This window comes from Panthera onca, chromosome B3 (genome assembly GCF_046562875.1).
Source record: "Panthera onca isolate mPanOnc1 chromosome B3, mPanOnc1 haplotype 2, whole genome shotgun sequence".
In the NCBI taxonomy this organism is placed as follows: Eukaryota; Metazoa; Chordata; class Mammalia; order Carnivora; family Felidae; genus Panthera; species Panthera onca.
Window position 1 is genome coordinate 121,312,381 of NC_138344.1, and position 26,289 is coordinate 121,338,669.

At 43.6% G+C, this 26,289-nt stretch overlaps 1 protein-coding gene across 2 annotated transcripts in view; it reads right to left on the reverse strand.

Moving 5' to 3' along the window:
* POMT2 (protein O-mannosyltransferase 2) overlaps positions 1-26,289 on the reverse strand; it is a 43,926-nt gene that overhangs the window by 14,151 nt on the left and 3,486 nt on the right. Inside the window, exons 1-10 of one of the 2 annotated variants that reach the window (XM_060620392.3) lie at positions 25,895-26,192; positions 23,676-23,760; positions 18,048-18,152; positions 15,941-16,049; positions 14,101-14,209; positions 12,036-12,195; positions 10,608-10,714; positions 9,631-9,713; positions 6,759-6,868; positions 2,361-2,427 (exon numbers count right to left, since the gene is read on the reverse strand). In XM_060620392.3, coding sequence (XP_060476375.1) covers positions 2,361-2,427; positions 6,759-6,868; positions 9,631-9,713; positions 10,608-10,714; positions 12,036-12,195; positions 14,101-14,209; positions 15,941-16,049; positions 18,048-18,152; positions 23,676-23,735 — 910 coding nt within the window. In that variant the 5' untranslated portion in view covers positions 23,736-23,760; positions 25,895-26,192. Of the gene's footprint in view, positions 1-2,360; positions 2,428-6,758; positions 6,869-9,630; positions 9,714-10,607; positions 10,715-12,035; positions 12,196-14,100; positions 14,210-15,940; positions 16,050-18,047; positions 18,153-23,675; positions 23,761-25,894; positions 26,193-26,289 lie in introns of those variants that run through there. The other variant, XM_060620391.3, reaches the window with a different exon arrangement.

Genomic DNA, 26,289 nt, shown 5'->3' on the forward strand with positions numbered 1-26,289 from the left:
GGAGAATTTTGTCAGGTGAACAAGTGGGGCACAGTTGTATGAAAGAACAAAACACATTTGATCAATGGTAAATGGTTTCATATGAGTGGGAGAGTGGGCAGGAAAGACAGTGGGAATAGGTGAGGGTGTGAACAAGTAGGGCCAGACAGTGAAGGACAGGCCTGTATCTGACAGGTACCGAAGCCCCCACAGGAAGATATTTAAGCTGAGAAGGCAAATAATAATATTTTCCTTTTAGTAGTAAAAATACAGTATTCCAAAAATTAATTCCATGTAAACGACCATATTTCCAGCTTTCCTCAGAATCCAATGTTAAACCTACAAATTTTGCCAGTCATTATCTTGTCTCTGGCAAAAACCTGCTAAGTGTGAGGCAAAGAAAATGATGAGGTAACAAAAGAAAGGGACCACATCTTCCAGAAGCCAAGAGCAATCAGGTCTAGCAAGGCAGTGACAATGGCAAAGTTGCTGGCAGTAATCAGCAACACAAAAGGATCTTTGCAAACTTCTGTCCCAGACAGTGAGACACTGACACTCAAGGTCAGGAAAGAGAAATGTGCCAGAACAAATCACTGCCTCTCAAGAGAAACAGAGAATTCAAGTGTAGAGATGCCCATTCGTCTGTGGACTTTAAAGTCTCTGAAAAAGATTAATCAGCAAAGTGACAAAATAAGTCAATGGGGAGGGAATAAGGAAGTTTCAGCTCACATGGATTTGGCGGGGTGGGGACATTTACAGCCATCAAGAACACAGAGACCTAAATAAATAAAATCACAAATGAGAGAGGAGAAATAACAACTGAACCACAGAAGTATCAATCATCATATGAGAGTATTATTTTAAAAAACTATATGCCAACAAATTAGACAACCTAGAAGAAATGGATAAATTCTTAGAAACAAATAAACTATCAAAAGAACACAAAGACCTCAGTATATACGACCCCCACTTCCCAAAGTGCTTATACCTCTCTGTCCTCACACAAAGCCTCAGTTGCCTAGGTGAAATGCAACCACCCTAATCTAGAAGCCACAACGAATAACAGATCCTAGATGTTCAAGGATTTGGTCGATGCCCACATAGCTTTAGAAGTAAAGAGGTCTTGGGGCGCCTGGGTGGCTCAGTCAGTTAAGTGTCTGACTTCGGCTCAGGTCATGATCTCACGGTTCGTGGGTTTGAGCCCCGCGTCGGGCTCTGTGCTGAACGCTTGTTCAGAGCCTGGAGACTGCTTCGGATTCGGTGTCTCCTTCTCTATCTGCCCCTCCCCTGCTCACGCTCTGTCTCTCTCTCTCTCAAAAATTAATAAATCTAATAAAAAAAAAAAAATAAAAAGAAAGAGGTCTTGCCTTACAACCCCTCATTGTGATAGACCACTTATGTTTATCCTGTTGGATGAAAACAATCAATACTAGTACTATAAAGGGATAGAAACAGACTCTGACCAGTGGTGTCACAACATATATCACTGAGGAGTAGGAGGCAAAAACAGTGGTTGTGTGTGCCACATTTCTAGTCTCAAGACCACAGCAAGAAGAGGTGGGGAAAGGAACAAAGAAGGTGAGTTTAGATGAATAGCCGCCCACTGCCACACAAACGCTCAGGAGCAGCTGACTCAAGACAGGCTGAGCCAGGTGGTGTTTACTGAGGAGTCACAGAGAACGCCTGTGACATAGGACAATCAGCAGGGGCTCAGAAGGTGAGCAGGAGATGCCCTCTGTTCTCTTTCTAGCTGTAGCAGAAGGCACAGCCTGCAGGTAGCTAGATCACTGACCAAAGAAAGATCCAGATATAGCCCAAGTCATAAAGTCCTGAGAGCCCATTAAGTGTGCTTCAGAGCAGCTCTGCCCAGGCCAATCAGGGGCAGGCCAGCAGGTACTGAGTGAGGGGCTAAGCACCAGGCTAGACGAGCCCAGCCACAGGCCCTCAGATCAAGACAACTTGAGCTGCACCATATGCTGGGGTCTGCAAGGCTTGGTGTGCTCTCAATTAGGAAGGACAGCAGCTACCATGTGCCCTCAGTTGGGGCTACTCGACCAGCCCCTGGCAGCAAGTCCAGGCAACCAGTTCTGGATTAAGCCTGAGCCTTGGCCCCGCTCTCTAGCTTCAAAATGACAGCTGCCAAGAGTGAGATCTTATCCGTCTTGCTCACTGCTTATCTCCTATGTTGACTGCAGTGCTTGGAACATAGTAGGTGCTCAATAAATAACTGTTGAAAGGATAATTGACCTCAGTAAAGGTATTGCCCAAGAATGATCAGGAGAGCCCACCTCTGTACCATTTGAAGGCATGAGAGAAATGTTAAAAATGGCTCAGAGTGAGCAATAACACAAGAGACATCACTCAGTTCCCTACCGTATTACCTGCATTTGTATTATGTTTCTTGATAATCCACAGATTGTTGTAGTCCTTGTGCAAATAGGTGGTGACCTGAGGGGAAGGGGTGGGAGGAGGTAGGGGGGAGAATACCATCACTATCAGCACAGCCACAGGACAATCAACAACAAATCAACATTGCCTAAGCCTCTTTCAGAATCCCGAGCTGCTGACCCGAGGGGCCATGTTTCCCAATGGGGTTCAGAAGTAACACTGGTAAGATTCTCTCCTTCCATCTGCATTTAGAGGTTTCTCCCACAACAGCCTTTTTGATTTGTCCCTTCATATCTTTCTGCATCTTGTCTTTAAAGTTTCAGCCACCTAGAGGAGGAGCCATGATACCTTGTATAACATAGTCTCCAGCATACAAAGAGGATTTAGTGCATTTTAAGAAGTAATTAAGGGATACCTGGGTGGCTCAGTCTATTAGGTGTCCAACTTGTGATTTCTGCTCAGATTATGATCTCACTGCTCGTGGGTTCAACCTCCACATCAGGCTCTGCAGCACAGAGCCTGCATGGGATTCTCTTTCCCTCTCTCTCTTCTCCTCCCTCACATGTACACACTCTCTCTCTCAAAAAAAAAAAAAAACAAAAAAACACCTTAAAAAAAAAAGTAATTAAGACCATGCCTCAAACTTTCTAAATGAAAAATTCATGCTATATTTTCTAGAAAGTGGCCAAATGAAACTAAAAAGCTCCATAAAGATCTCATCCTAGAAGCCTGAAGTTTTAGCCCATAGTCATTCTATATACAGTGATTTTTTAAAAATTAAATGTGTATGTATGCATGTGAACATGCCTGTAACACTGTGATGAATCTAACAGCAAAAATTTGAAAACAGTATAAATGTCACTAGAGGAATAGTTAACATGATGGTATGTCCCAGGACAGAATATTACACAGCCACAGGAAACGTCTCTGAGCATTTTTTACCAGCATAGGAAAAGGCTTATAAAATGCTGATGCTGAAAATGGCTGCCATTTATCCCTAGGTACTATTCTAAGCACCAGGCACGTCTTATCTCCATGCTATAGGTACTTTGGTTATCCCCACCTTAATTATAAGGAAACTAAGGTTAAGTAATTTGTTCAAGGTCACCACAGTCTATCAATGGAGAGACATGATTCAAACCAAGGCAGCTAACTCCAATGCTCCCAGGATAGAGACCATCTAACAAACAATTATGCCAATTATGTAAACAAGAACATAAATACCCAGAAACAACAGAAATACTTACAAAGTGAGTTTTTATAACTCCAATTGGACAAAACATGACTGATTTACTTGCAAAGAGATTTGGAATTAGCATTTAAGGAAAAAAATATGCATGTATTATGGCCAATTTGTTTTGTTGGCTTTTACATTCTCAGGAAAAAAAATTAGGACTAATGGTATTAAGAATATACAAGAAACTAAAATATTTTGGCAGCCATAGAGAAAGTAAGTCCATACTCCTGAACACAGATATACAGAGTCCACCTTAGATTTGCTTATGGATCTTAAGATTTTTCTGGTGGTTATGTGTGTGTACTCTGTGTATTTTTTTAAATAAAAACTATTATTAGTAAAATTCCTGTAAGAAAAATTTCTTCTTTATTGTGAGTATAGTCCACGGCCTCTTTTTCCCATTCAAACATTTGTTTTTACAATGCATTTTTCAATAACACGAGGTCTCCAAGAAACACTGGTGTCCTCTAACAACAGAATGTTGTGCATCAAGTCATGTGGATAAAAACTGATCTTCCAGAATTATGTGTAGCTTTTGTCTTTTGGGGGTGTTTTGGTTTTGTTTTTTACTTTTCTATATTTTTCAATTTTATAAATGTTATACTTTAAAAATATTTAGGGGTGCCTGGGTGACTCAGTCAATTAAGTGTCTGACTGCGGCTCGGGTCATGATCTCGCAGAACATGAGTTCAAGCCCTGTACCCGGGCTCTGTGCTGACAGCTCAAAGCCTGGAGCCTGCTTTGGATTCTGTGTCTCCCTCTCTCTCTGCCCCTCCCCTATTTTCATTCTGTCTTTCTCTCTCTCTCTCTTAAAAATAAATAAAACATTAAAAAAAAACTTTTTTTTTTTAATATTTAAAAATGGACACTTAGAGTTGTTGACAAGACGTTAAATCCCAGGGCAGTGAGGGTCACTAGAGGTGATTTAGTCCAATCCCCCAGTTGTCAGATGAAGAAACAGGCTCAGAAAGGCTTAGTGTGATTAGGGCATGACAGAACCAGACTCGTCCACTCCTTGGCCCCCACATGCTCTCTCCACACCACCATCATGACATCACACCTCCATGTATGGGCCACAACTGTGTAACCCTAGGACTAGCATGACAGGGTCCTTCTCTCCCTCTGTGCAGTGTAGACGTTCCTGGCCACCATATCTGTAACTTTACCTTGTACAAGATAGCGGCAGCTCCCCATAGAAGGGTGAGCTACGGTTTTCTGCCCTGACTGTACATAATGACTCTTCTGGAGAGCCTCAAACCAAAACAAAGGCACAACGAATGGGCTCCATCCCAGATTAATGGAGTCAGAGGTGCTGTGCGGTGCCCAGGCATCAGAATGTTTTAAAAGCTCTCCAGTGGGTTCTAAAGTGCTAGAAACAAATGGAGAATCAGGAATGAGAAACTGATACTAACACCCAACACTCTGGGTCAACTTTCTGGTACACTAGTAAATTAAGGAAATAATAATAAGGAATTTTGAAAAGCAAAACTTTTTTGCAAAGTAAAGATACTGGTCATTTTTCAAGAAGAGAAATGTCACTCCCAGCTTCTCAGAACAACAGCCTGCCCTGGAGCCTGCACACCTCCCCTCCCCTCCACTCCCCGTCCCTGTGGCTGAGACTTCTGGCCCCACCACTTTTCAGAAGTGATCTCAGTTAGTTACGAGGCCCTTTACTGCCATCCAAAGACCTCTTTCTTAGCCCTCACCTTCTCTGAGGCCTTTGCAGCACCTGAGCTGCTGACCACCCCTCCTCCTGGGGACACTGTCTGTCCTGTACTCTCCTCCAACCTCCCTGTTCACAACTTCCTTCTCAGCCTCTTCTACTAGTGCCCCTGGGAGCACCTCTTACCACTGCCTAAGTATTGCTGCTCCCTAGGGCTCCTTCGCTGGCTCTCCTCCCTCTGCACACCCTTTTTGGGCAATGCCACACATCCTTCTGTGTTGCTGACACCCATGTGCTACACACTCAGATCTCCTTCCTGAAGACAAGCCCACAACCTAAAATACACAAAGGAAAGTCATCTCCAGAGCTATTCTTCCTCCTCCATTTCTGACTATGGTGAAATAGCATTATCACACACACACCTTGACCAACCTACAGACTTAGACATAGCTCATCCCTGACAGCCACCAGTTTGGGGGCTCTAACACTTGACCTGTAAAGTGTTTCCTGAATCAATTCCCACCTCTATCCATGGTCTTTGCCTCCATTCATCATCCTCTGTCATGATTATTGCGCCCTAACTGGTTCCTTGCCTCCAGTCTGCTCTTCCTTTCAATCCATTACCCTCCTGCTGGAGTTACCTTTCTAACCTAAAAATCTAATCACATATTATCATGCCTTAATAAATCTCAACGCCTCACCAGTGTCCACAGAACAAAATCAAATCTACTGTAACATGGAAGGCCTCTACACAACCTGGCCTCCCCAAACTCTCCCGACATCCTGCTCCTCCCTCTCAGGCACTGTCCACCACAGCCACACCTGACACCCTGACATGGACACAGTGTCACTCACTCAGGTAATAGTCGTGGCTAATCCCCCAGTGTGCATGTCACACATATTATCTCGTACTTTTAACCTACACAGCAACGCCATGATGGAGAAAGGCACTATTTATTTTCCTCAGTTTAAAGATGAGGATACTGAAGCACAGAAAGGTTAAGTAACTTGCTCAAAGTCATATTCTAGTGGAACCAGGATTCAAACCCAGATAATCTAGTCTGGTTCCCAGGTCTGTGTTTGTAACCACAATACTTGACTCATCATCCATGGCATGCCAGGCACTGTGCTAGGTGCTTGCACCATCAGGAAGTGGCCATCAAATAGCAGAGAGACGGAAGGAAGCACTCACAACTCAATGTGGAGAGAGTTATCACATAGGCTTACAAAGCATGCCAGGCAAGCCTCTCATGCGAGAGGCACCTACCACAGTATCGAGTGGAGGTGGGTCATGGTAATCAGAGGGAACACCTACGCTGAAGTCTCAGGAAGCTGGAGCTAGCTAGAGGAAAGAGCAGGAGGGTGCAGGAGGAAGCCTGTTTCAAGTGGGGAAAACAACAACGAAGGTAAAGGACAGTGGGGCAAGAAAGAACAGCGGGTTCAGTCACGGGAAACACTCTGGTATTGCTGCAATACAAAAGGCTCTCTGACCTGCTGCTGGCGGGCGCCAATGCCCTCGGGGTAGAGGTGCCTGTGGGAGTGGAGATAGCCAATGGCCATCCGCAGGTTCTTCACGGTGATCACAGAGCCATAGGCCAGATCTGGGAGGAAGGAAGACAGTGAAGGGTGTGAGCAGGCACAGTGGCTCAACTGCCCCTGACTGGGAGGAGCCCCTGAAGCCAAAGAACTCACCGACCCTTTAACAGACTCCACTGGCCCCGCGACCACCTAAAGCAGGATGCGAAGTTACCCTCCAATTTCATCAACTCAAGTGGGAGTTCGCTACAGGGTCTTACCAGTGCCCTCACCCCCCTTCCCTCCTCAGGACTTCAGAAGCAGCTGGTATTAACAGTGCACTATAATAATCAAAGCACTATTTCTAACAGCAAAAGATTAGAAACAGACTGTCCTTCAGTCAAAGTCTATACATACAATCAACAGAATAAAGAAGAAGACATTTCATGTCCTACCTAGAATATTCTTCAAGATAGGTATAATGTTATGATAGACTGTTAAGATAATTTTCACTTTGGATATTGAGAAACTTAACAGAAGACCATGGGGGAAGAGAAGGGGAAAAATTTGTTATAAACAGAGAGGGAGGGAGGCAAACCACAAGAGACTCTTAAATACAGAGAACGAACAGGGGGATGGGGGCGGGGGAATGGGTGACGGGCACTGAGGAGGGCACTTGTCAGGATGAGCACTGGGTGTTGTATGTAAGCCAATCTGACAATAAATTATATTTTTAAAATAATAAATAAATAATTTTAAAAAATGTTTACTTTTGCGAAATCCTTTTGTGTCTTTTGAATCTAATACTATATAATAAAGTTCAACAGTGTTCGTTGTTTTTCTTTTTAGCTCTGAATTGAAAAAAAAAAAAAAACCAAAAAAACAGAGTAAATAGTTTACCCAAGAACATCCCCTCTCCCTGCAGGCCCTGGATTACTGAGAAGCCTCTTTTCCTTCTTACTGTCCCTCTTCTCAGTCCCTTGTAATCTGGCTGCCCTGCCAACCCCCGTCCACTGACAGGTCTCACTCTGCCAGTGATAGGCTAATCCCATCTTCCTTTGTTCATTCTTCCTTTGTGCCAATTACACAGTGGATCCAAAGCTGGAGGAGGCCTGGCTGTGGCCCTGGGAGGGCCCAGTCTTGGGGAAGGTGGCTATACACACTAATCAACACAGGACAATGGGCAAATGCTCCAGTAAAGGAGTAACAACATGTGACATGGGGGGAGCCCAGAGCAGAGTAGGATGAATTCTCATCCAAAGAATAAGAAGAGTCTGGCTCGATGGAAGAGATCACAGCTGATCTAAGCCTTTTAAATACCGGGTAGGAATCTGCTAAACCCCACAACTCCATTTTTCTATGTTCTCACTCAGGCTAACATATGCAGCCCTATACACTGATGACCATCTTTGCTTCTTGAAATGCTCTGTTCTCCCTTTTCAATTCACACTCCCTCATGGACTGTCCTCTACAGACTTTCCTAACCCCCTTCTTCCTGCATTCCCCGGTGACCTGACTTCAACCCTGTTCTCTTTCTCTTTCTACAGTTTCCGTACAGACATTGGCCACTGTCACAGTATCAATTACTCCTTTAGTTGGCTGATTTCTGCTTTGAAAGCATCAGCTCCAAGCCCACTGGCCCCATTGCATGGATTTCTCCAAACGTCTCAAACTCTCTACAGCAGAACTCAATGTTTGTCTTTCTAAACCAATTTTTAACCTGCTTTCCAATCTCTCATTCTATCCGTGGTCTTGGTGGGCCCCCTGTGTTCTAGGCACTGTACAAAGCACTGGAGAGACTAAAAGACAGTCATGCCTCCAAGAGACAATTACCTGGGCTCAAGTCCTCAGTGACATCTTTCCTTCTCTTTCCATGTCCGATCTCCCCTCTACATGCCCATCGGCCCTACTCCTACGGCTGCTGCCATGACGCCCAGCTCAAGTCCAGGGGGTATCCTCTGCCTCCAATTCCCCCCCGTCCCTAGCCATCCTATACTTTGTCATCAGTGTCACCTCCCTATAGCACAGCCTTCCTGTCCTCTTCCCTACTCAAAGGCCCCCACTGAATCTCCAATGTCTGTTTATGAAGTCAAACACCCAAATGTTTCAAACCCTCATAATCTGGGCCCAACTTATCCTTTCAGCCTGATCTTCCAATCCTTCTCTGTGGATAATCTGTGCCTTATGTTGTGTCCTGTTCTTGGCCTTGATCATGCTATCCCCTATGCCCTATATGCCCTCTCCTCCCTTTCCACCCATTCAAATCTACCCATTCTTCCAGAGACTGACTCCAAGGCAACTCAGTCTATGAGCCCATGATGCCCTCCAACCCTCTAGCAGAAGTGATCTCTTGCACCCTTCAATTCACATAGCTCTGTGTTCCCTCTTTATATATTTAACACATACAGTCACCAGATCCTATCCTCTGGAGGGCGTCTATCTACAGCCTCCAATGTGGCAAACATGTGCTCAGTTCTGATCTGTGAATAACTGGATGGATGTGAGCCACAGGATACCATGGTGGAAACTGACCACTAGCACTGGACAGCCTTGCCCTTTCACCAGATTCTCTCTGGCTGGCTTCCCACAGAGCTGACTTGGATGCTTCCACAGTCACAAATAAGTCATTCTTTAGCAGCAAAGAGCTCGCTACTCAGGGTGTCTTTCTCCACCCTGTGTCCCTAGTCACTCTCTTGAGTGCCTGCCTGTACCAGATCTAACTGGATCTTTCTCCCAGTTCACCATCTATAGGCTAAAATAACTCAAGCTATCATACATGTCTTTTCCAATTCACCTCTCCAGAAAGGCTTCTGCCCTTCTACTTTCATAAAGGCCAAGAGATACTCACGTTCAGGGATGGAAGCATTATGAAGGTTGTTGCCTGAAAGCCGGGCCTGGAAGGCAGAACTGAAGAAGCCATCACCAGGACCACTGTGGGGAAAGGAGAAGAGAGACAAGTTCATGGAGGGAAACTGCAATTTCCCGGGAACCCTAGGAAGAGTTCTGTACAATCAGTTTAAGAGAGGGGCGCCTGGGTGGTTCAGTCGGTTAAGCGTCCGACTTCAGCTCAGGTCACCATCTCGCGGTCCGCGAGTTCGAGCCCCGCGTCGGTCTCTGGGCTGATGGCTCAGAGCCTGGAGCCTGCTTCCGATTCTGTGTCTCCCTCTCTCTCTGCCCCTCCCCCGTTCATGCTCTGTCTCTCTCTGTCTCAAAAATAAATAAACGTTAAAAAAAAAAAAATTTAAGAGAATTACAATGGAGTGGTGATGTGGTATCATGGGAATGACACAAATAATGGAGGTGGAGACATAGGGGTCCAAATCCCAACTCAGCCACTTGCTAGTGAGGTGATCTTCAGAAGCACCTCACTTTGTTTAGCCTCAATTCCTCATTTATAAATTGGGTTATTTAAAAAAAATCAAAGAACTCAAAAATGATCGTGATTGAAATAATATGTACAAAATGCTGACATTTAGTATCTACTTATTAAATGGGAGCTGCTGCCGGTGTTGCTGTGATAATTATCCTCCAACCACACGACTTACTCTGGCCCATCCCTGTTAAACATAGGGACTCTGTTTAGGGATAAGGGGAAGCTTGGCTATTAGGAAATTCTCCTCTTCCTTCAGGTCAGGGTGCTTGCTTTTCTGAGCCCTCTGGATACCCAGAAGATAGAACATAGGAGGAAACAAACAGGTAAAACCTATCCGTCTCTTCAATATCCCAACCACAGACCCAGGAGATCACATGCCCCCCCTCTCCCCCCCATGGGCTTAGAGGCAAGAGGAAGACTATAAGCGAGAGGCTAGAAAGGCTCTGCTGTACCTTTTGTTCAGCACCATGAAGTGAACAGCGTAAGTGGCTGTGTAGAGAGTCAGGGGCAGCACTATGAGGCACAGGATGCGAGCACTCAGGTGTTTTCCCACGGTCACCTGCAAACAGAGCCAGTGAGGGGTGCTGGGCAAATGGGGCTTTATTCTACCTTATACCTTATATGCACATTATACATGGGTTTTTATGTATCAATCAAAATCATAAAAGATGGAAAAACTAACAGCCAACGAGAAAGAGTATGTGGAAACCCTAGCCTTTTCATAACACCCCACCACCTAAGCACTGCAGGGGGTTGAACATGGGCCAGCCCTCTGCTACCTGCCCGGGCCCTCACCCAGGACCTCAGCCCAGCACTGTGCCAACACCAAGACACTGCGTGCATCTTCAGCCTCATCACTCATTAGTCCCCTCTGCACGGTCACCGTGCTTCCAGTACTATGCCAGCCCCACCCATCACACACATAATTGCTCCTTATCTTAACATCAGGTCTCAGCCTCCTCCCAGAAGCCTTCCTGGACCACATGACCTGGGCTCATACCCTCCTCTGTGCTCTCACAGCACTTTTTGGCTGGAGTAATTGCCTGTTTAATTATTTCTCTCTCCATTGTCTCTGGAGAACAGGAATCCTTATTTTATTCATCTGCACATTCCATGCTTCACACTTAAAGGGGAGTCTGTCTGTATTTTCTGAATGAATAAATGAACTTGGAACTTTGGCTCAGAGGTGATGGAGAAGCATTATAGCAAAGTAGTTCAGGCCTGGAATCAGCTTCCCCTAAGTCTGAATCGTAGATCTACGTTTTACTCTTGTATGGTCTTGGGGACATAATTACCTCTCTAGGTCTTGATTTCCTCACTTGTAAGGAGAAGGTAATAACTACCTACTTCATAGGACTGTTATGGGAGGTAAATGAGATAATAAACTAAAGCATTTTGCACAGTGCTTGGCACAGAATCAGCTAATAAACTCTAAAGTAATAAACTCTAAAGGCCCTTATTGGCCTCCAAATCTGGAGACCCTGGGTGAGAAAAAAAAAATTGTGAGTTCAGAAAGTCATCCTACCCAACTGACCTAACATCCCATGCAGCCAGCGTCTGCCATATATTTGGCATGAGCCCAGCTGGACAGAATCCCCTGGCTAGATAGTTTGTAGAGTATTTGAAAAATATCGCAGAAACAAATGCCAAAAGAAAATTCCAAGGATGTTAGTTCATCCTCTCCCTTTACACCTCTCCAGCTTCTCAGCCATGGCCTACTTTCTGCTGTCACGCTGCCTATGGACAGTGGCCAGATGGATCCCACCTCGGGCCCAGAATACAGTCACTCCATCACCTGCACCAAAGGCAGAGAAAGGCCCCTGGCTCTGCTGAGCAACACCACGGAGCAATGACATTTCTACAAGCACTTGAGTTCTCACCACTGAAAGACTGAGGTCTCCAAACAGGTGCCAAAGGTCTGAAATGGTGTTCCACCCCACTTGCAGGATGATAAAGAGGCCAACAAACTTGACCCCTAAAGCACCAGCCAGATTAATGCCAGTCAGGCTGAGCCAGAACCACCAGGGGGCAGAGAAGGGCCTGAAAACCAACAAGACACAGAGTTCAGTTTGGCAGCTGGGACCAAACTCAAAAGCAACAGCAATAGTGGGGAAGGGCAGAGGTTCTGTGACTCTGAGAGGCTGTGCCTGCCATCCTTCTTGAGGGCCCCTAACCTCAGGGGACCATGACTTGGCTCCAAGGAGGACGTGGTCACATGCAGGAAGCCATGCGACAGTGAGGAGGATATTTTTCTGGGGAGAGGGGTCATAGCTTTCAAAGTAAGCAGGCTTATTCTTTAGTAGTGACCAGTCAAGAAGAAAGAAAAAGAAAATCCAGAGAATCCCACTGATTCAGTCAGCCATCTCCTTGGTGTCACCTGTGGACCTTGAAAAGCCAGCAATTACTGAGTGCTTACTATGTGTCAGGTGCTGTTCCAAGTACTTTATACGTATAAACTCTTTAACCTTCACTATAAGCACATGGAGGTAGATATTATTATCTTCTTTTCACACAGGAGAAAACCGAGGTACAGAGAGGGTAAGCAGTACAGCCAGCAAGTGGTGGATGGAGCATGGTCCTAACCCCGGCAGTCGCTTCCAAGGTTTGTCATACTTACAGCACTCTGTGCTGTGATTTTCTGATTAGCTGGCTGCCTCCCCAGCCAGAGTGAAGGTTCCTTAACTGCGAGACCTGTGTACCTCTGTACCTCCAGCTCCTCACACAGTAACCTGGCACATAATATGTATTCAAGAAATGGCAGGTAGAAGTGTATGTGGTAGAAGGAGAAGATAACCCAAAACCACAGGGAGATGGTAGTCACTGGATCCGGCTTTATTAGCATAATATAATTTAATGAGCCTGGCCATGGTGAAACCAAGTTGACTCCTGGAAAAGCCTAGTTAAAGTCAGCTCTTTTGGTTTGAATAGAATGAATAACCTACTCTACTCTCTAGGGGCAGAAGGATGATCTGGAAAAGACTATTCTGGAGGAAGACCAGACCCTCCAGAACAGCTCCAGAACTGACCAGTCCTCTTGATGGGTATGGATCATTTAAGTCAAACTTTATATATGTTATTCCCATTGGTAGGTTGGGACTGGATGCAACCACTGAGGGTAGAGACACAAATAGTTCCCAGGCAGCTTATGTCCTGATGCCCTCCCCTCTGGGACAGAGAATGTGAAAGATAAAGAAGAAAAGATAAAGAAGAAAGATAAAGAAATGCCCTGGGATCTCCTAACCATCTTTGGTGCCAAGGGGTGGCTTAGAAAATGGTGGGGTTAAAAAAAAAAGAGGTTAGAGTGGGAGAGAGCCAAAACATAAGAGACTCTTAAAAACTGAGAACAAACTGAGGGCTGATGGGGGGGTGGGAGGGAGGGGAGTGTGGGTGATGGGTATTGAGGAGGGCACCTGTTGGGATGAGCATTGGGCATTGTATGGAAACCAATTTGACAATAAATTTCATATATTTAAAAAGAAAGAAAGAAAGAAAGAAAGAAAGAAAGAAAGAAAGAAAGAAAGAAAGAAAGAAAGAAAAGAAAAGAAAAGAAAAGAAAAGAAAAGAAAAGAAAAGAAAAGAAAAGGAAAGGAAAAGGTGGGGTGGGGGAAGGCATTAGGACTCCTCCATGATATCCACAAACCCCTACCCAAATCTACCCCCATTGTAAAAATAATAATAATACTCTTAAAAAAGACAACTGACATTTTCTTAATCTCATGTAAGGCAAAAATACATAGAAAACATTTTAAAATATATTTTTATGATCTAAAATGGGCAATCTAAGTTCTAAAAAAAAAAAAAAAAAAAGTATGCTTGCCTTAAGTTCAGCTTTAAGACAAGTCCTGAAGGCATCTACCCTGTCTCTGGCCATTATAGAAATTTTGGAGCTTCCACAGCTTCTGACCCCACCCCCATGCCAACCCCTGAAAAGATGGTGTTTCTGACCTGTTGGCACAGGAGTTGTACTTGACCATGCTCAGCATAGCAGCCATGATGAAGAACATCAAGATGGGGTCAAGGAGGATGTACTGGGACAGAGTGAGGCATCCTGTGTCTGAAAAACACGAGCTCAGTGGTCAAAAATGTAGAAATCAGAGATGGGCCCCTCTGAGAACCAAACACCCCAACAATAAGAAATAGTGCCCCTTACACTTAATTGCATGTAAGCATTTATGCAGTCAAGACCAGATAAGCCACTGAGTCACCAGGGAGGTGGAAGGCCACAGCTTTGGGGTACACCGAAGCCCAGGAGTAGGAAACTGTATCTCACACTGCTTTCAGACCCATGACCCAAGAAAGGACCATGTCATTCAATCAGACGGAGCAGTCATGAGACGAGGGCTCTTCCTCATTTCCACCAGCAAACGGGGAATTCTGCCGCCCTGCTTATGTAACCGCAAACTACCTATACCTAGGGTAGAGTCTTAGGATTTACATGAAGTCTCTGTTGGGAGCTGATCCTCCACACAGGCACCAAAGTATCGTTTTTAAAACAAAATTTCATTACATCAAGCCCCTGCTTAAAGCCTTCAAAGTCTTGCCATCTCACTCAGACTAAGCAACCCCTCATGAGAGCTGCCAAAGCTGGCACGGTCTCCCTTCCTGTGCAACCTCCTCTCCCAGCACTCTCTGCCTCACAGACTCCACATGGCCACACTGGCCTCCTTACTGTTCCCTGAAACCACTAAGTGCTGCCTTGTACCAGGACCACTGAACATGCCGTTCCCTCTGCCTGAACACTTTTCCCTCAGATCTCTCCATGGGTTAATCTTCTGCTTCACTCAGGTCTCTGCTCAAGGAGGTCACCTCCTCAGGGAGCTGCTCACTGGCCACCCTACCTACAACAGAATCCCTCCCCATTACTCTCTCCCTCATACCACTCTATTTTCTACATCGCACTATTGTTGAAGTTGTTACATTTCAGACTTACTAATTTACTTGCTTATTTATCATCTGCCCCACTTGAAGGTTAGCTTCATGACAGCAAAGTGTCTCATCAGCATACCCTCTGAGGCCAAAAAAAGTGGCATGGCACAGAGGAGATGTTTGAAAAATAGTTATGGAACGAAAAAAGAATAAATGCTGAATGGGTGAATAACTGAAAAAGGAAATCAAAGACATAATCCTCTATAGAAAGGCCCTATAATCTTGCAACATATCTGTCAGAACAAAGCCAGATTCACCCATGAAATACCCACCTAACTTGGCCTGGACTTCTTTAAATGTAAGTTCTATGAAGTCATGAACTCACTTTCACAAAAACAAGAACAGCACAGGATCAATTTCTGTGGATCGGCTCTCATTTATCCATGTGAGAAATAGTCATAGAAAATATTTAAGTTCTCATTTTGCTATCTCCTGCCACCCAGCTACTTCTGAGACATCTGTACTTGCATTCAGTTGAAATCAGTTACCGAATGCGAACTTATAGTAACCTGAGAGAAGCAGAACTAGAATCATAAGCCTCCTTCAAATACATAAATGCACACACGCACACACACAAATTTATCTTCTTATCTACACCAAAGTCAAATGTGGATAACTTGGAGGTAATCTATTCCTTGGGATTATGTATGCGAGCTCTCTCCTCTAATAATATAAAGGGTTGCTACATACAACTATTCATATATGTAAATATTACTGGTGAAGAAAATAAGATTTGTAATACTTCACCCAATCCTAAAGTTACTGGGCCCATGGATAGGATCCTTAAATATATTGATTTCTAACTATATTCATACTGTGGCAGTCAATTTCCTAAGAAATATGGTATAAGACAACTTACCAAAGGTGAGAAGGGCAGCAGTGAGCATTGCTGCTGGGAGGGACTTGGACAGCTCCAATACAATGAGGTAGGCAAAGGGGACCAGCAAGGAACCAAGGAAAGCACAGAACTATGGAAGGAAAAGAGAAGCAGTCAAACAGCCAACTAAGCTAAGTATCAGAGACCTACTTGACTTGGTACAAACTAATGTTTAAAATGAAGGATTTGGGGCGCCTGGGTGGCTCAGTCGGTTAAGCATCCGACTTTGGCTCAGGTCATGATCTCACAGTCCGTGAGTTCAAGCCCTGTGTCAGGCTCTGTGCTGACAGCTCGGAGCCTGGAGCCTGCTTCAGATTCTGTGTCTCTCTCTCTCTGACCCTCCCCCATTCATGCTCTGTCTCTCTCTGTCTCAAAAAATAAATAAACATTTAAAAAAAAACTTAAAATGGAGGACTTTGATGCAGGCGTGACTTGGTGACCTGAAATCACCTGGAATATCTATAAATAAGAAAGGGCTGCTGTGACAGTGAATCGTCATATCAAGCAACATTCATGTGCCTACTGAGCACCAACTTGAACACTGATATGAAATCAGCAAAGTTCAGCCAAGTAGGTGTGGGCAGGATGGCACAGTGGTTTCAAGTAGGGGACTCCGAAGTTGGACTGCCCCATCAACTGCCAGCTGTGACCTTGAACTAGTGTATCTCTGAATCTCAGCCTCCCTATCTGTGCAATGTGAAAAATAAGGGTTCCTACCTCATAAGGTTTTCTCTGGAGATTAAATGAGCTAGTTTTAGTAGCACACACAAGGTACTCAATAAACATCAGCTTCTATTACAAAACTGCGGGTGCAAGTTGAAAAAGACTTCTCTAAGGTGTTTTCATATTCTAGAGAACTCTAATGTTATTTTTGTTATTTCTCCCTTGGCTCTCTTCTTCGATCACACCAGAAATCACTCTTTAATCTACAGGTTGCATTTTGATTCTGGAAAAAAGATTACCTGACACTTAAGTATCTGGAGAGCTGTGTTTTGTTTTGTTTTTTGTTTTGTTTTGTTTTGTTTTGTTTTGTTTGGAACCACCAGCCTTCTCTCCACCTCCCTACCCTGTCCATCAAAAGTAAATAGACAAGCTGGGGGAATGGAAACTCTTACATCTTGGTTGCCACTTTTTATCAATAGAAAGCAATGTATCCTAGTGTGAAAGAATACAAGGCTGTTATATTTGGCCTTCTCAATTTCCACAGTAAGTCCATAGTGAGTCAGACCTATATCCAATTACGTACGCTATGTGATGTTCAAAAGTCACTAGGAGGACACAGAATCACTTAAGAATGTGAACTTGAGGGTAGGGGAAAACCTTGTTTAATATGGTATGACCATGCAAATCATCCAATGGTTAGCCCAAATAAGCATATAGCATTTATCCAAAGCGTTTTGAGCTCCTTAAGGAGCTTGTAAATAAATACAACCTGTTTGAAAGCTCCATGTCAGAGGTCAGATTTTGCAGGTTTCATTTAGCTACAGATAAGGGTCCCCACAGAGTTGGGTATTTAGGCCTGGCCATGCTTCATCAAGGCTGGTGCTGGGACTGGGGACAAACACATAGCCTCCCTAAAAGACTGGAAAACCCCTTTTGGGTGCCTGAACCCTTCACAGGGAAAGAAGCAGGGGCCTGATGGCAGGGGTGTAAAGATGCTAAAATCTTAAGAAGGGTCCTCAGAGGTAGGCAGTGCTCTAGCAGTTGTGGCCATGGAGAGGGATGATGTGTAGCGTGTCAATGTGCTGAGGCCAATGTCAGGGCTGCAGGAGACTCCTGGCTGCCTGGGTCCTAGGTTACTCTCTAACTCAACATCTGAAGCCTCACATGGGCTGGGCAATAGGTGACACTGTGTGTTTGCTCCCACCTATGCAATCTCGGTATTATCTGCAGCCTCCCTTCCCTTCTTACTTACCCAGTTCTGAATCTCTATGCCTGAATATCTACTACAGGATGTGGGTCCAATCATCCTCCCTTCCACTGCCACATAAAGTCCCTCTGTCTACACTTGCTACCCTCCAGGGCTTCCAATTATTATGTTCTGAGTGTGGCCCCGGGGTTCAGTCTAGAGCAAGTCAGGAAGCCTTACTCCTCTCATTCCCATGTAGTTGTGATGCTCATATTTATCCCCGGGCTTCTGGAACAAAAAAGTACCATCATACCCACTCAGGTAGCCAGCAAGACCTATCAGCATCTGAGGAGAGAAGGAGAACAAACAAAAAGATGATGAGAGACTTTTAAGATTCCTCTGTCCCCTGAATTTCCCTCCAGCTGCACCCAGACTTGGTTTCCCTTGACAACTGTCCACAGGAGTTGCCAATGTGACATTTTCTCCTGCAGCTGTTGCAGAGCAAAGAATCGTTTGTCCACAGAGCTCTTTGCTTGAAACAAATCCTCTCTTGTGTTGAGGCCAAGTTCTTGGGAATAGGGCAGATTGAACATTTAGGAAGAAAAATCCCACAAAGAAAAATCCCACTGGCAAGGCCAGTGAGGGGCTCTCTCGTTCAGCCTTCTTTCATTTGCTATGAAATAAAACGTGACAGCTCATGGGGGAAGCCATGGACAGGGGCTGATTCCTGAAAGACTGATCCACTGAAAGGGAAATGAGATTCCAAGTCAGAATAAGGATGGAGAAAAGTGGCCAAGGAGTTACATACTAGGAATGGGCAGAAGGGAAAAAAGAATGCTAAGACAGACAGACTTTCCCAGAGGAGAAAAGTCCCAGTGGAAAAAATACAAAAAGGCCAGAGACCAGTTTCTCTGGTTTCTAATATTTCAAAGGAGGGCAACCTTGGCACGTTCCAAACCAGAACAAATCAACTATTATACTAAGACTGAGATTTGTGAGTCCTTCAAAACGTTCAAGAAGATCAGCTCCTTCATGTCTATCTTTCCATGGCTATCGACAGTGTAAAAGTCTAGTTTCCACACAAGCAATCAGAAGCTCCTAAGACCTAAAAGGTGTCAGCAAATACCAAGCATTTTTAACAGCCCCAGAATGCCCTAGCTGGACCCCTATGCCCCAGTTAGGCTGTGTGGAAGGATAGAGTACATTGGCTGTATTGAGAAAGTCCCTCCCTGAGACGCTGCTCGTGGGTCTGGACCACTGGGTCTAGATCACTAACCAGCTCCTGTTTTACTTTAGTTCTAACCAGTTCCACTCTCTATAATTCCATGGCAAGGAACAGAAGCCAAAATGCTTATAAATGATTATAAAGCCTTGTTAAAAAAAAAAAAAAAAGAAAGAAAGAAAAGAAAAAGGAATCCTAGGGCTCAGAAGTTAACATAACTAATTTAATATAAAATAACAGAAGGAATTGAAAAGACGGAACTATCCAAATACCTAGATGGACAAAAACCAACAGGTGGCAATTAAATGGATGCCCCTTCCCACCTGGGATTTCAGAAGACAAATTCGCCTGGAGCTGGTATAAATTCCCAGACTGCTTGGCTGGTCTGCTAGAGTGAAGAAATGCACAGATGGTTTGCATCTCAGCTCTCTGATTGCAGACAACACTTAATATCTCTGAGCTACAAGTAATAAAACCTTCCTTGCAGGGGGTTGGGAAGATTAGAGACAGGGCAATAAGTCAAACACTGGCACTGTGCCAAACACCAGTTCCCTCACAGTTAAAAGGGTAGCCCTTAAGGTTAAAAGTAGCCCTGAGCTAATTTTCTAACTAACTCGTTCAAATCAATAATAATAATAATAAAAATAATAATAAAAACCCTACTAGAATAATGGGAAAATTCATAGAAAACAAAATAATAACGGCTAATTAACATACGAAGAAAATGTTCAACTCAACTCATAAAGACATGCAAATGAAAACAGTGACACACCATTTTTCATTCTCAAATTGGCAATGTTTTGAAAGTATGATCATACCAGCGCTGGCAATGGTGCGGGGAAAACAACGCTCAGACACTGTTGGTAGGAGTATATATCACTATAATATTTTTGCAGAAGAACTTAGCAATAAGTAACACAAATTTAAGTGTGCCTATCCTTTGACTCTTTAGTTTGGCTCCTAAGAAACTTTTAGATACACCTACATAAATAATTACGAAAAGATAAATGTACAAGGATGTTCATTGCAAAATCTTTTGTAATGTCTGAAAACTGGAAGTAACATAAATGCCCACCAATTGAAGACGGGTAAAATAATTCATGGCACATCTGTATAATAGAATAATATACAACATTAAAAAGAATGGACTGCAACAGCCATAAGGAAGGATGAGATCATGCCATTTGAGACAACATGGATGCACCCAGGAAGTATTATGCTAGGTGAAATAAATCAGACTAAGGAAGACAAACACCATATGATTCCACTCATAAATGGAATCTAAAAAAAATGAACAAACAAAAACAGAATCAGACCTATAAATACAGAGAAAAAACTGGCAGTTGCTAGAGGGAACGGGGTGACGGATGGGCAAAATGAGTGAAGGGGAGAAGGAGATACAGGCTTCCATCTATGGAATGAGTAAATCATGGGAATAAACAGCACAGCATAAGGACTACAGTCAATGATATTGTAATAGCAGTGTAACACCACAGCTACACTTGTGAACACAGCATAATGTATAAACTTGTCAAATCACTAAGTTGTATACCTGAAACTAATGTAACATTGTGTGTCAACTATAATCAAATTAAAAATAAATTAAATAAATTTTTTAAAAATGGAGCACATTTTATGTACTAACATGGAAAGAAGTTAAGATCTATCATGTTTAAAATAGAAGTTGCTGAACAATTTTAGTCTGGTCTGATTTATACATGTCAATTGTTCGTGTATATGTATAAATATACACACACTTACATTTGTATAAAGAATTTCTAAGAAAACATTTAAGAAACTAATAGAAATATGGGGAAAGGTAGCTTGTGACCTTTTACTTTCTTCTGTGCAGATCAAATTTTTCACTACGTGCAGGCATTTTTCTTTAACCCAGGGCTGGGGGCCAGTGTGGAGTAGCAGGTATCAGCCTCAGTACTGCAGGAGAAAACTTCCCATTTGCAACTTCAAGGGGCTTTCTGAGTCTTTGACTGGTTTGGCCTTAGAACCTATGAAAGCTGCTGTGTTCATCACTCTCTTTCAACCAGGCAGAGCACAGGACCATCAGGAGATAAATCAGTGGGGCAGGGGTGGTTTAGAAAGAAGCCTCACATTTCTCCCTTCACACAGGGACCAGATGTGAAGCAAGGAGGGCTTAAGTAAAAACAAATCAACCAATATTCCACATGCTTCACTGTGCTTAGCACTGGGGGACTCCAAAAACACACAGGCAGTCCCCAGCTGGAAAATTGTGCTGGCTCTCCTAGGAAAAATCTCCTCCACTGCTAGCCCAGTGCAAACATTCAACACATTCCACTGCTTAATTGTATGGTAGTAACAGATGTCATCCGAGTACTGGGGCAAGGCCAGTTTCATAAGGCAGTGTGGTAGAAGAGTTGAGAGTAGACACTAAGCCAGCCTAAACCTTGACTCTGCCACTTAGGAGCTTTCCTCCCTATGGCAAACTTCTTTTCCTCCCTGTGCCCCAGTTTCCCCACTGGCAAAATGGAGATACAATGGTATCTACTTCATAGCTTATTCTGAGGATGACATAAGATAATGTATGGAAAATAACTAAAACAGACTAAGTTTTCAATTGCTCTGATTTTTATTGCTGTTATCTTTAAAAGGAGACAGAAAGAGGCATAATATTTTCTTTTTTAAAACTTTTCTGAATGTTTATTTATTTTTGAGAGAAAGAGAGAGTGCAAATGGGGGGGTGGGGGGGTGGGACAAAGAGACAGGGAGAGAAGAATCCAAAGCAGGTTCCAGGCTCTGAGTTGTCAGCACAGAGCCTGATGCGGGGCTGGAACCCACAGACCACGAGATTACGACCTGAGCCGAAGTTGGACACTTAATCAACTGAGCCACCCAGGTGCCCCAAGGCATATTTTCCACTCTGGCTCTGGGCTCAGAGCTAATTTTGAATTTTTATTTAATATTTATTTTTGAGAGAGAGACAGAACATAAGCAGGGGAGGGGCAGAGAGAGGGAGACACAGAACCCAAAGCAGGCTCCAGGCTCTGAGCTGTCAGCATAGGGCCCAGTGTGGGGCTCGAGTTCACGAACCATGAGATCATGACCTGAGTCGAAGTCAGATGCTTAACTGACGAGCCACCCAGGTGCCCTGTGGGCTCAGAGCTAATTTTGAAATAAGCCACCATCCCACCACCCCCTCCAACCCTCCCTGGCCCCTACCCAGTGCTCTTACGCCCCTAAGCCTGCCTATCACAGCCTACCACCCCTGTCTCTCCTCACCCATGCCTTCATCCCCAAGTACTCCATGCTCCAAGATGACTCCCCAACTTCCTAACAGACGAGTTCCTGTCCCCTTGGTGCTAATGATCTCAGCCTTCATTTAGGAAGAAAAGGCTGATCCATTAGCTTTCTCAGAGGTGGTTGTTTTTAAAAGACTAAAATGAATTCGGATTGTGGGATTTCTAATTGTAAAACATGTGAGAGGTATAGGTCAAAGAATGTGCATGCTGGGAGTGGGGAGGGGGAAAGGTGTTGTGCTCCCTTGTAGACAGTCAGCTGCCCTAAGCAATCTCTGCTTTATGCAATATGTTCCTTTTCTTCATTTCTTTTAGTTTTTGGAATTGAGATAAAATCCATATACCATAAGATTCACCATTTTCAAGTGTACAATTCAGTGGTTTTCAGCATACTCACAAGGTTGTGTAACCATCACCTCCACCTAATTCCAGAACATTTCATCACCCCAAAAGAAATCCCATACCCATTTGCAGTCACCCTCCAGTCCTTCCCCACCAGACCCTGGCAACTACTAATCTGGTTTCTGTTTCTGTGGATTGGCCTATTCTGAACATTTCATATAAATGGAATCATACTATGTGGCCTTTTGGGTCTGACATCTTTCACTTGGCATAATGTTTACAAGACTCATCTATGTTGTAGCATGTATCAATACTTCATTCCTTTTCATGGATGAATAATATTCCATTGTATAGCTAGCTGTACCATATTTTTAAAATATCCATCCATTGGTTGATGGACTGCCTCCCCATTTCTGAGCCCAGAGGACTCCTAAAAACACCAAAGATTTACCATGTAAGCAGCTGGACTGGAATGTCAGGGATTTCTTTCCACAAACCCAAGAATTATTTTTTTTTCAATATATGAAGTTTATTGTCAAATTGGTTTCCATACAACACCCAGTGCTCATCCCAAAAGGTGCCCTCCTCAATACCCATCACCCACCCTCCCCTCCCTCCCACCCCCCATCAACCCTCAGTTTGTTCTCAGTTTTTAAGAGTCTCTTATGCTTTGGCTCTCTCCCACTCTAACCTCTTTTTTTTTTCCTTCCCCTCCCCCATGGGTTTCTGTTAAGTTTCTCAGGATCCACGTAAGAGTGAAACCATATGGTATCTGTCTTTCTCTGTATGACTTATTTCACTTAGCATCACACTCTCCAGTTCCATCCATGTTGCTACAAAGGGCCATATTTCATTCTTTCTCATTGCCACGTAGTACTCCATTGTGTATATAAACCACAATTTCTTTATCCATTCATCAGTTGATGGACATTTAGGCTCTTTCCATAATTTCCATAAACCCAAGAATTAAATACAAGATTGAGACTCTGCTCCAACCATTTGAAGACAGCTGTCAGGCATCACACTGCTTACCTTCCCCAGAGGTGGGTGTACATCAAAGAAAAAGGTACGGTTGATATAATAACTTCCCATTTTTCCAAAGTGAGTCTCATCCCAACTAAAGGAAAAATAGACAGAGAAATGAGAATTTTTAAATTATCATACAATCCAAATAGCCGTAATACAACATTGTTAAAATTACAGTTAAAACCAAAGGCTATAAGTTTTAATCAGTTAATGAGAAAATATGGATTAAAAATTTTTTGACACGTTGGGACATGTAGCTGGCTCAGTTGGTAGAGTATGCAACTCTTGATCTTGGGGTCATGAGTTTGAGCCCCATGTTGGGGGTAGAGCTTACTTAAAAAAATTTTTTTTGACACAAGTAAGTGGAGAAAGACATTACACTGATAATTAACCTTTATTGAGATAGATGAGAAAGGTTAGCAAATATTTACCAACCAGTTATAAATTTAAGTGAAATCTATACTTATTCTGTAGCTTGAGCTTCTATTCATTTTAATAGAACAGAGTTTTCCTATAAAATAAAAAGGCTTGAGGTAAGGGTTTTCTCTCAAGTCTGTTACCTTCTGACTCCGAGACTACTTTGCTACTAGAAAGCAGATTACTATTGCTATTACAAACTACACCGTGAGGCTATTGAACAGTAAAAGACTACAAACTGGTTGTCACAGGAGTCTAATTCCACCCGTTAACCCTCTGATACCTAACCTGCTGACTATGAACTCACTGAGCTTATTATAATGAACTTATCAGTATATAAAAATTGAGTTAAGAGCCTACCTAGAAGCTATCCTCATTGCACAAATTATTAAGCAAGTAAATAAGTGATTCTAATATGTTAGCTTTTAAACACAATGCAGAGATCTTGTTCTTCTATATGACCTTTTCACATCCTGCACAAAGACTTTACGGAAGCAGCCCAGTTAATCCGGTACAACCTGGCTATTTCTGTCAGTTCCTCCCTGCAGCTCAGAAGAACGGTTGCTTTCTAGGGACTAGCCATCCCCAGAACAGCTTCCATAAGCAGTTATTACCAACCTACAACGTAAGGGGCAAAACATGCTTTTCCCCAAAGTGTAGGGCTCTTTTCTTCTCTCTTTAACTCAGTGGGTCCAATAGTAAGGCAGAAGAGTAAATCTATTTCTGCATCTGTTTGCTTAACGCTCTGCTTGACACGAAGTGAGAACAGTGGCATGGAGATGCCAAAGAGAGAAGTAACTTCTGAGCAGTGTGACAAAATGGATTTTCAGAAAGAAGAGAAATCAGTCCCAGTTCCACCACTTACCAACAGTGCAACCTGGCAAAATCACCCACCCTCTCTGGATCTCTGTTCTTATCTACACAATGAAGACAATAATATCTGCTATGTGCCCTTCACAGAGAAGTATTAGGACTCAATTTAGAAAACATGTGAAAGAACTCTGTAGACTATAAAATCCCATGCATTTATAAACTGTCCCAACTGGGCACTATTTAAACTGCCCCAACACCTCTGGTTAGTGTTGAGGTCTGTTTGGAAACATATTGACAAAGGGGTATGAGATTTTTACTTCAAAAATTTCCCAAGTAAAACTAGTAGTAACATTCACATCTCTTCTTGGCTTTTATTGTGTGTTTGTGTTGGGAGAGACGATCCTCCCTGACTCTCTCTTGCTCCTACAGACCTTGCTGGGTATGCCAAGAATGCAAGGTCCTGGCTGCTCTTCACTCAGGCCATTTCTCAGGATACGTTTGCAGAAAGGCAACCTTGAGAGAAGAGTTAGCATCTTCCTCCGGGACAGAGGGCACTCTTGTTTACTGCTTGTTATAAAACAGTGGATTCCCCAAGCTCAGTATCCCTCAGCTGTGAGGCAACCCACTGCACGTGCAGGCATTCATTCAGATCCATGGCATCACACGGGAATTTGGGAGCAAGAGGAACAGATGCCCACCTGCTGATGCTCTCATCCTGCTTGCTGTGCCATGAAAAATAAAGTCTTTTGTCTCTGACCCAGTACTTCATCTTCTGCCAGCATCCAGAAAACAACGACAGGCTAACTTACTAGTTTGCAAGTTGGGTAAAATAAAATCCCAGACCCTGACTGTGGTCACAAGCATAAGATGCTGAGACATACCTTTCCGTAAGAGAAAGGACAAGGGCCCCATAAGCCGGGAATGGAATCTGGTAAATAAATGCCCTTATCCAAGTGGTGGGCAAGGAAGGTAGTAAGAGTCTCCCACCATCTTACCTATTAATGAGGCTGAATGGAGAAAGAAACAGTTTGAATGCTGCCTTGGTTACTGCTCACTCTTCTGGCAAAATAAGAAAGAGATGTAATCATGACAATGGGGCAGCAAGCCTAGCAGGCCCAGCCAAAAGGCAATATGCATATGGCTGCTGAATCAAGGAGTCTCCAAAGCTTACATAAGTGGTGCCAGCAGTAAGGAGATCTTGTTATTCAATATAGAAAATTGGGGCAAAATGAACACATTGAAAGCTCCTTGGGTGAGCTGTGTGCTCAAGAGTAAATGTGCCTTGCTTAGTGGCTCGGAACCACTCTCTCCCTGTGTCCCATGATCCCTCCTCCTCTACCACAATCTCAGCTGTGTTAAAACAATGAAATGAAATGAAATGAAATGAAAT